Genomic DNA, 10,420 nt, shown 5'->3' on the forward strand with positions numbered 1-10,420 from the left:
CACTTGAGAGCAGTCCTTGACAGTCCTTGACAAGGCTTGACCACAACAAGAATCTAAAATGAGGAGGAGAGTGAGTAAATTGAGTGTAAGGAAGCTGCAATAGTGAGGAATCAACGAGTTCAGTATAGTAGATGCGGTGACTATAGCCGGCATACCTTGTTGCGCTCTTCTGGATGCTCCTCCTTCAAGACTTGGGTTTTTTGATTGTGAGAAGTTGAGTGCAGGCCAATCAAATCATGGGGCTTGGATGTGGCTTGTGACTGCTCAGTCATCGAGCACCTACGTGATTTTGACGAGGAGAGAGGGACATTGGAGTGTGCGCTGGAGATAAATTACGTGTATTTGATTCAATGCAGTAGCTACTCCTTGTCTCGGCTTATCCTCTGCATTGACGAAGATAAATTCACTTGAAACAGCAAGACCCCAAAGTCGTAGCCAAAGTCGTAGCCAAAGTGAACGGACTTACCAATTGCCAATATCAAATTTGCTAGTCCTCTCTCCTGTTCCCGTGTGCACCTGCGAAGTTGATTGAACGTACAGACTTTACAAGCAAGCTGTGTTGAATTAATATTTCTGGCCACAGTTTTACATTTCTACAGTTTGGGATCTTTCTGCTACTTGCTGACGTGGTTGAATATGATATTCTGCCTTTGATATAGTGACCTTCATAGAGATATGATATAGATGTCCTCAACAGTGGGACGACGATGATGTTTGGAGATAAAATGATCCATAACGTATTTCCATGACTTCCTCACATAAGACGCGACCAATTTTTAGACCTGATTCCCGACCATTATCACGTTCAGAGAAATGGTAGTTCACCAATCTCTTGAAAGGGTCGTTGACGACGATGATAAGTGGATCTGATTGGTCGGTAAAATGATGAAACTTATAGACGTGTGCAATGGCTTTGTCAAGTGGAGTAGATTCGTAAAGACACTCTCAGCAGTACCATGATACGGTGACAATTAGCGATTGTATGTTCTTCAAGGAGTCGAGCCCATTCGGTCACATGTAGATATACACTTTCAGACACTGAGAGCAGGCACGGACCTTGATGGCTCTGGAAGTAATCTATTCGAGCATTACTTCAACTTTGCGTGTTTTCTCTGACTCGACTTGAGGAGGAGGGTCAGACATTCCTCGCGTCATCAACAAAGAACTACTATACGAGGAAATGTCTTGAGGATATCTGATGATTTGATGTCATTGTATTCATATCATTCTCATACAAGAAGATTAATAAAGAAATGTTGAAATGTTGAAAATCTACAAGAGAGTTTTTTAAGTGTATGTGCGTATGTACGTGTAGTTGTGGGGGTGCATTGTGTTCTGTTTTTCAATAATAGTCTATGATAAAGGAGCCTTCTCGCTCACTAGAGCTAGGCGTCGAATGTTTCCTATTTTCGTAAGGATGAGTGTGAGATAAACAACATTAAAAAGACGGTTTTGGAAGATTCAACTATGTACCTATTGTACCAGCAGCAGCTTCTTGCAATGTAGCATCTGGTGACCCAACCATCGATAATAAGAGTTGGACAACACCTTGCTCGTGCATTGTAATGCAATTATCAGCTAGATATGAAAGACGTCAGCTTCAACTGATGCAAAAAACCGATTATATCGAGTCCCAATAACTCACGATCCATAGAAAGCTGATGCAAAGCTCTCGCCGTAGTACGATGAACTTCATCATCAGGCGACTTGAGATATTTCACAAGTGGTGCAACAGCACCAGCCGCACCAAAGGCAACACGGTTGTTACCCCATCGACAGCATCGAGCAATGGCTTCAGACAAGTGTTTACGTAATTTGTCGTTACGTGTGTTTGCGAGTTTGGCGAGCATGGGTACGACACCATGATCGGTTATGACGGCCAAGTTTTCCTCTAAAAATTGGTTGAAGGTGAATATCAACCAAAAAACTCATTTATTAAAAGGGATGCTATATTTCTTACCATCACAAGCAATGTTTGCAATAGCAGCACATACAGATGCTAATACATCTGGATCATCTGATTTCAAGAGACTGACAATCAGTTCGAGACCGCCGACGAATGAGCGAACCATTTCACCCGCATCTTTGGCTAAAAGAATGAAAAAAAGTCAGAACGCAAACGTGGATTGTCTAAAACAACCAATATTTACCATGCTCTATACAGGGTGAAATAGCCCAAGCAGCAGAAGCCTGAACTTGTCGACTTGGAGATTTGAGTAGAGACCACAACAGACGTACACCATCCAAACGGTCAATGACGTTCATGCTTTCAGCTAGAAAATGTTCCCATTAGCCTTTCAATTTTTGCCTCGACAGATTCACACACATAAAACCACATACCATCGAGTGCACAGGCACCAACAGCAGTGGTAACATTAACCAGCAAGGCTTGATTGGTTCCAGTCAACAAATTAACCAAGGGAGTAATGCCTCCAGACTCTCGCAACACTCGTCGTCCTTCTTCAGTTTGTGCACAAGCACCTAGAGCTCCGACGACGTTAACAAGTACATCTTCAGGCTGGTTGTCCATAAGCCCAACAAGCTTCTTGATGGTGTTGAGTTTGTTGAATGCGGCTACGTTCGTCACTAGAAGTATGCAAAAAGAATCAGCAAGCTGGCCTACGGTCTTGTGATATGATCCCATAACGTACGGTTCTGAGCACATTTCCAAACAGCTCCGGTAGCAGCTACCAACAAGTCCTTGTTGCCACCGTTATCCAACAGGTTGACTAGAGGTGTCAAGCCATTGTATTGACGAACGAGTTCACGAGTTTCATCTAAATGAAAATTATCATGTTTCTAACATTACTGGACTTTTTGCAGCTGAGTACCCATACATACCTTCACAAGCACACTTGAAAATAGCACTAGCACAGTGGCACAATAAATTGACATTCTTGGACGACAGATGCTCGACTAGGAACTTTATCATTCCGGTTTTACGAATGGCGAGACGGTATCGTTCTACAAACAAAAATCAGAAAACATTGAAGCTGATGAAGGATGCGTTTTCATACCGTCAGAAGCACATTCTTGAAGGATGCCAACTACTGGAATCAACAATTCTTCATTCTTGGATTCCAGTAATGCGGCAAGGAGAGGAATGGCTCCAGCTGCTTGAATAGCGTCCTTGTTGTTTGCTATATTGCGAAAAAATATGTTAGTATACCGTGCCCAATAAATGTATGAGCAAATACGAAACATACCACTTTTACTGCAGCTCTCCAGAGCCAAAGCACCAGAAATGGCTACTTTCTCATCAGATGATCCTGGTCGAGCCTTTAGCAGACGAACAAGTTTCCTCACACCACCGTAGCGACGTACGGCACGACGATTTCGAGCTACATTAGAATACAGTCAGCAAGTTTCTTCTGCATGGTTGAAGCGTTGACACGCAAACGTACCATTTCGAGCACAATGAGCGATAGTCTCAGCAGCCAAACATTTGATCTCTTCATCTGGATCCACCAGCAATTCAACCAATGATAACATGCCATCCAAATCTGCAATAGCGTTACGGATTTGAACTAGGTAGAGCACAAAGTTAGATCCTTTACAAAGAATGTCTACTTCTTTTTTACGGACTTGCCATTGTGTGAAATTTCCTTCAAGACTTTCAAAGCACCGATTTTGCATCTTGCATCATCGGTATCGAGCAAGTTGACAAGAGTGTCCAGACCACCAACGTCTCGGATAGCCAATTGGTTGAATTCTGCATAGACCGAGTTGTGATTAGCCGATTGACCAAAAAGCGACATGCTCAATATTGTATACTTGCCATTCGAAAGATCGAAATCACGAAGCGAGCAAATAGCAATGATGGTAGCTGTTTGGTTACCAACTCGGAGGTACTTGACCAGCTTTTGAATCTGAAAGTATTCAGCTGGTAATTCACCTATTCATAATCCATATAAGCCTTTTCTTGCGTACTCGACACCAAATAAGACAACCTAAAACACAACATACTGTTTTCTTGTCTCTTCTCAGTGGTCTCCTCCTCACTCGTAACAGCACTCTCATCACTCTCAGCAAAATCATCGTCATAGCTCATAGCATGATGAGGCTTATTCTTTCTAGCAGATCTTGATTTACTAGGTGATTCAGATCTGGCACGTTGAGCATGATGGCCCTTTTCAGCATCTTTTCGTTTACGACCAATAGCTGAATCGTCCATTGTGGATGTCAATGCACGCCATTTCATGGATGGTTCTGCGGCACGGGCTGGAGCACCACCACGCAGTTTACTTGTACGTCTCTTTGCTTGGGAACTGTTGGAATTGTTGTTATTGTTGGCGCCATTGTTTGCTGTTCGTCGGGCACTGGCGTCTGTTCGTCGAGCACTTCGTTCTGCGTTTCGTTGTTCAACTTCGTCGTCTTCGGCCTAGAAAGAAAATCGGGGGGAAAAAAGTCAGAACTTGCGGCTGGGAAATGATGCCAACACCGTCTTGAACGACTGAATACTATTAATTAAAGTCGTACAGCTTCACCAGGTCCAGGAGAAGTACCATCTAACGCTCTCCTTGATTCAGGTCTATATAAATAATCTTGACTCTCGACACGAGCAGCGAAATGCTTTGAGATACTTCTCAGCAAAGCAGTCAAAGTAGGGAATGTTTCACTTGACGTGGTATAATCCAGATGTGGGACACCTTTATCGTCTGGGTGGTATCCCTTGTTGACAAAATATCCACCTTTTGTAGCAGTGATGCATACTTTTTCACTATCGGCGGGGACAGCTTCCATATATCCCAATTCATTGTGCACCTGTCTCCATGGAGGAGCACGGTATCCGTTCGCGAATGTGTAGTCTGATGACCAGTCGATGGAGGCGAGAGCGTATTTTTGGTCTTTGCCACAAAAGGCTTGTAGCATGGCTAGTTCTTCGGTTACTTTGCGAACGTCTAGTACTCGTTCCCTATGGAGGCAAAAAGAGTCAAGCCATGAATACCTTCGAAATGCACCGTATGTAAAGGACGTACTTTTCCATAGTCAGCAAAGCTGTTTGCATTAATTGTACATCCATAGCGTGGACTAGTAGCAGCAGCTTATATAATTTTTGAGCAGACTCCTTCCTTTTAGGATCGGCTTCAGCATTGATGACATCAAAGGCTTCTAAAAGGGCCGAGTCTCCAGTAGATTGTACATCAAACATCAAATTCATGGGTTCTCGATTGCCTGAGATGGAATTGTGTGTGAGCATTTCAAAGCCAAGACAATCACAGGGGGAAAAACCTGCGAGAGTGGGCATTATGTGCTGAAATTTGGTCGAGTAATCGGTCTTACATTCTACGATTTCTTGTATTTCCTTTAACTTTCCAGCACCGGCGACTTCTAGTACCTTGTTGAGGTGGTCTAGTGTCCATACTCGAGCAGTGAATGTGGGTTCCGGCAGAGTAGCAACTGAACCGTTTTGTGAGACAGGATCCAGTAAGAATGCAGGAGATCCATCGGTTTTGGTAGCTATAGAAGTAACAACCGGCTTTCCAGCTCTATTGTAAGGTATAGTAGTTGTTTGTGATTAATGCATAATTGTGTGTGCAATGTTGAAGCAAATGGGCAAGGATGGTTACCTGGCCGAACCACCTATATTCCATATGGCGGTATCCTTGAAGGAAGCCGGCTTGAGAGAAGTAGCCCATTTAAGAGGAGCCCGTAGTTCAGCTCTTGACTCGTTAGGGTGATCTCTACATATTTTCTGAAGAGCGCGAAGGAGATCATACAATAGTTCCTGATTTGATGCGGATGTTTGCAGTTGCTGTTGGGCAGATGCACTGCCTGCCGCCCACTCTGGCCGCGTCGATAGTGTCGCGCCCATTATTAAACTGGCTTGATCTTCTCCTGAAAGTGGGTGTTGTTTTGTGAGGCAAAAAACAGAACACTCCAAGTCACTGAAGTGCATCTACCTTGATAGAACAGACAATATTAGAGTCATAATATCATAGCAACATGGACGACGATGATGTAAAGATTGTATCTGAATTGGACGATGAGAACGATTGTTCATCACCTCCTCCATCCTCAAAACGAAAACACGACGAGTACGACGACCAAGAGGACGATGATGATTATGGAGATGACGAAGAGTCTGCTTCTCCTCCTAAAAAGGCTAAACTGGCTGCTGGAAGGAGTGCTCCCAAATCGGCTACAGTCGCTACAAGAAAGAAGCCTACATCAACTCTGCTTCGACGACCACTAGGAAACATGCCGCCGCCTCTCATCTCAAGAGTAAATACTACCATTGCTTTGCAAACTGTGGCTAAACCATTCAAGGTACTTTATTCATCGCTGGATCTAGTCTAGATCGTCCTTGTTATTGTCATGTCGGCATCCTCTGCTTCTTGAAACTTACTTTCCTCTTATGTTTTAGGCACCATCTTTTCTCAATGGAATCAAGTCTGATGGAGGAGGTCGCAGAGGAACCGTACGTTCTCATGAGGGACTGTCGTTTTTGGTCGATGTTGAACTACACCTCACACTCATTTACAATCATTAGACTCTGGGTGTACGTCGCGTCCCACTAACCACTCGAGGAGCACTACACGATCCAGAAGCCGAAGGAGCAATCATCCTCTTCACGCCAAAAGTATACTCGTTGACTGAACAGCTAGAAGCTAAAAAGTCAACCGCCACGGGCAAAGAAGTAATTGTCCAAGAAGTACATGTCGTAATTGATCCTAAACTCGCTACTGTATTGAGACCACATCAGATCGAAGGTGTTCGTTTCATGTGGGAATGCGTTACCGGTGTCACTTCGCCCAATGCATTTGGTTGTATTATGGCTGATGAAATGGTATGTCGCGTTAATTTATGGAATACTTTGAAAGCTTTGGAGCTGATCAACAGCGTTTTTTAATCTTTAGGGACTGGGGAAGACTTTGCAATGTAGGAACCGTCTGTGTATGAAACGTAGATGATCGAAATCCTCATGAACATGATCTCAATCTAGGTATTACACTCTTGTGGACATTACTACGGCAATCTCCTATACCTGGCAAACCGACCATCGAAAAGGTGAAAGAAGACCGCTAAAAGTCGGTCACATCGTTTGACTAACACACTCAATACATTAATAGGCTATAATTGCATGTCCAAGTAGTCTTGTCCGCAACTGGGAGAATGAACTCAAGAAATGGCTCGGTCCTGATCGAATCAGACCACTTGCTTGTGATAACAAGGGTACGAAGAATGAAACTACCAAGCTCTTAGATCAATGGGCATGCTCAAAAGGAAGATCAATTGTTCTTCCAGGTGAATATGATCTCACTGTTTAGTGGTTTTTTTGTAATTCGATTCTTAGTTTTCCATTTAATAGTCCTCATTATTTCGTATGAGTCTTTGAGAGGTTATGCAGCAATCATCAAGAAGACAGAGATCGGATTGATGCTTTGTGACGAAGGTATATTGGATCGGTAATATACCAAGTCGTTTCTGTCCAGATCTGACACCAGTTTCTTTCTGGTCTACAGGACATCGATTGAAGAACTCGGATTCTCAAACTTATCAAGAACTGAACAGCTTGAATGCCAAACGACGCGTCATTTTGTCAGGAACACCTATTCAGGTACATTTGATTTATCAGGCCAAAAAGGTACCCAAGTTTACGCAAACATCACCCTTTTGACAGAATGATTTGACGGAATACTTTGCTCTATTGAGTTTCGCTATTCCTGAAGTTCTTGGTACACAGGCTCAATTCCGTAAAATGTTTGAGATCCCCATCCTGCGTGGTCGTGACGCAGATGCCTCAGACAAGGACAAGCAAATCAGTAATGAAAAGTTGACCGAGTTATTGACTATCGCCAACAAGTTCATCATTCGTCGAACTGCAGATCTCTTGACCAAATATTGTAAGTTTGAATCCCGTGAATGCATCTTTTGTTGGTTTTAAGTGACTTTTTTTACCCTCATCAACTAGTGCCAGTCAAATATGAACATGTCGTGTTTTGTAAACTCACAGACTTACAAACTCAATTGTATACCGAATATGCCAAATCCAAAGCCGTCAAGAGTCTCTTGGCTGGTAATGGTAATCAGCCTCTCAAGGCAATCACCTTCTTGAAAAAGTTGTGCAATCATCCAGCTCTCGTCAACAAGGAAGATGTACCCGAAGCAATGACTCTGCCGCCCAACTTTAACTTTGACTTGTGTCAATCAGAGTTTGCTGGCAAGATGTTGTTACTTGAAAGGATGTTGGCTATGATCAAGTAATGCTTTGTCCATGTTATACACTTTTTCGCCATTCTTCCATGTTTGTTTGACTCAATGCTATTTACTAGGAAAACATCCAATGACAAGATTGTTTTGATATCAAACTACACTCAGACGTTGGATTTGTTTGACAAGATGTGTCGTGCTCGTCAATGGGGTGTATTACGATTGGATGGAACCATGACGATTCCCAAACGACAAAAGTTGGTGGAACGATTCAATGATCCTGCTGGTCAGGAATTCGTGTTTCTGCTCTCCTCCAAAGCCGGTGGTTGTGGTCTCAATTTGGTATGCTTCCTGGCATGGCTCGCCGCGCTTTTCATCGTTCGAATTTTGGGAAAGAGTTGCGAGTACTTTATTAACCACGGTCTACTTTAGATTGGAGCAAACCGATTGGTCTTGTTTGGTAATATTCCTCTTTCCACTTAGAGGCCGGTGCAAAAAACTTATGTTCGTCCTTTCAATAGATCCTGACTGGAATCCTGCTAATGATGGACAAGCATTAGCTCGTGTATGGAGAGGTATGAACGTGGAAAGTATTGAAACCTTTGGAAAGGACTTTGAACTTGTTTTTGGTGTAGATGGCCAAAAGAAGACGTGCTTCATCTATCGATTCATTGCTACTGGCTCCATTGAAGAAAAGATTTTTCAAAGTGAGTGAGAAAGAAAACCTACACACCTCCACCGCACGTGGAGCAATGTTGCCTCCGGAGCTCACTCTCTCAACTTTCTTGCACGTCAGGACAAGCCCACAAACAATCACTCAGCAGTTGTGTAGTGGATGAAGCAGGAGCCGAAGAAGTTGAGCGCCACTTCTCCTTAGAATCACTTCGACAACTCTTCCAATTGAATCTCAACACGATGTGTGATACTCATGATGCCTTCCATTGCAAGCGATGCACAAAGCAAGGAATCCAACATACCAGACCGAAAGAAGGCGCCATCACGGCTGGAGCTTCAGGTGCCGATACCAGTACATGGAATCACTTCCATCAAAGCGAAGTATCCAAATGCTTTGATAATGTGTTGAAACAGTGTGCTGGTGATACTGGGGTTGTTACATATGTGTTTCAGAACAAGGTACGTCGACGCAATAACGCTGTTTGAGTCCTTTTTTGGCGGGCTAACCAGAACTCTGTTTCTAGTCTCATGATCAGCTCGTTGTCAAACTCGCTTAGAACATTAGAACAATTGTCGTTATATATAGATCAGCCATAGAGAAGTGTACCTCAGCAAAATTGTAATTTAAAATGAAAATGCTTCACGTTATACAAATTTGCTATTGTAGAATCACGATTACTATAACTGTCTTCTGCAAGAGACATCCCCATCCACTGTTCATCTTCAAACACGAGACTTGATCCGCTGAACATACTCCACAATAAGCGCCTCCCTCCCGACATCATTATGAGGCTCATGAAACCTCCTCCGTCTTTTCAAAGATCTTGTTTGTCCTTCCAACTTTGGCGCTGAAAGCCTCAGACCCCTTAATTCCAGTCAGCTTGTCAGCAGGAGAATGACATATAATGATTGAGTACTTGAAGCTTGCAGCGTTGGCTAGTAATTTGGCTTGGCATGATACTACGCCTTTAAATGTCTTACCAGTCACTTTGGGTGCACCAGTGGATCTGCCTAATGTACAGAGGGGATGGATGTCTTTAGGAGTAGCGCTCGCACCAAAAAATCTCTGATAGTGCTATCGACTAAGGGTGCGATTCCAGTTTCAACACCCCTTTGTCGACAATATTTCACACCTTGTATGCTTCAACAACACTACCAGGTACAGGCAATTTATACAAAACGCAGCCATAGCCACGGTTCTGTGCGATGCTGAATGTGGACATCCGCGGCGGGTCTCGCTTGGCGCCCGGACGCCAATAGCGCGTGTCGACAGGTAACAGTCAATTGGGGTTGGCAAACGACAGTCTGACAGGTTGCCGAACTGCTTTGGATTGCTTTTGAGATGAATCGTGTGTAAGAAAAAAGTTTCACCTGTCAAAACGTAAGCATACCTCACATCTCAAATGTCAGTTGACTCCGTAAATATGTGTCATGAGCTCAGTGAATCAGTTGTACAGTGTAGAGTCCTTTTCGTAACAATCCCAATTCATAAACCCAACCAGAATCAGCTAGTTTCAAAAATAAAACAATTTATTTCTGACCTAAGTCCTACAGTGGTTCGTCATCCAATCAATATAATCCTTGATGATAC

General features: G+C 43.3%; 3 protein-coding genes across 3 annotated transcripts in view; 1 reads left to right on the plus strand and 2 right to left on the minus strand.

Moving 5' to 3' along the window:
• Positions 1-1,353: 1,353 nt before the first annotated feature.
• On the minus strand, positions 1,354-5,815 carry SmJEL517_g06096 (uncharacterized protein; the record flags this gene model as incomplete). Its single annotated transcript, XM_031172022.1, has 17 exons — positions 1,354-1,403; positions 1,474-1,578; positions 1,646-1,891; positions 1,961-2,089; positions 2,151-2,273; positions 2,341-2,586; positions 2,652-2,777; positions 2,842-2,964; positions 3,018-3,140; positions 3,207-3,341; positions 3,405-3,527; positions 3,626-3,895; positions 3,967-4,381; positions 4,480-4,915; positions 4,980-5,175; positions 5,284-5,489; positions 5,571-5,815. The coding sequence occupies 17 exons, from the start codon at positions 5,813-5,815 to the stop codon at positions 1,354-1,356; spliced, it is 3,297 nt and encodes a 1,098-aa protein (XP_031022000.1).
• Positions 5,816-5,946: 131 nt separating this feature from the next.
• Positions 5,947-9,386, plus strand: SmJEL517_g06097 (uncharacterized protein; the record flags this gene model as incomplete). Its single annotated transcript, XM_031172023.1, has 16 exons — positions 5,947-6,270; positions 6,368-6,421; positions 6,494-6,790; positions 6,861-6,882; positions 6,947-7,011; positions 7,074-7,176; positions 7,298-7,396; positions 7,467-7,561; positions 7,625-7,847; positions 7,916-8,204; positions 8,277-8,496; positions 8,587-8,614; positions 8,676-8,729; positions 8,790-8,861; positions 8,951-9,288; positions 9,354-9,386. 16 exons carry the CDS (start codon positions 5,947-5,949, stop codon positions 9,384-9,386), a joined length of 2,316 nt encoding a protein of 771 aa, XP_031022001.1.
• Positions 9,387-9,622: 236 nt separating this feature from the next.
• Positions 9,623-10,420, minus strand: part of SmJEL517_g06098 (uncharacterized protein) — a gene marked incomplete at both ends in the record, with an annotated part of 1,954 nt that continues 1,156 nt past the window's right edge. The window contains one exon of the mRNA XM_031172024.1: positions 9,623-9,840. Coding sequence (XP_031022002.1) covers positions 9,623-9,840 — 218 coding nt within the window. The remainder of the gene's footprint in view (positions 9,841-10,420) is intronic.

This window comes from Synchytrium microbalum, assembly GCF_006535985.1.
Source record: "Synchytrium microbalum strain JEL517 chromosome Unknown SmJEL517_scf0076, whole genome shotgun sequence".
In the NCBI taxonomy this organism is placed as follows: domain Eukaryota; kingdom Fungi; phylum Chytridiomycota; class Chytridiomycetes; order Synchytriales; family Synchytriaceae; genus Synchytrium; species Synchytrium microbalum.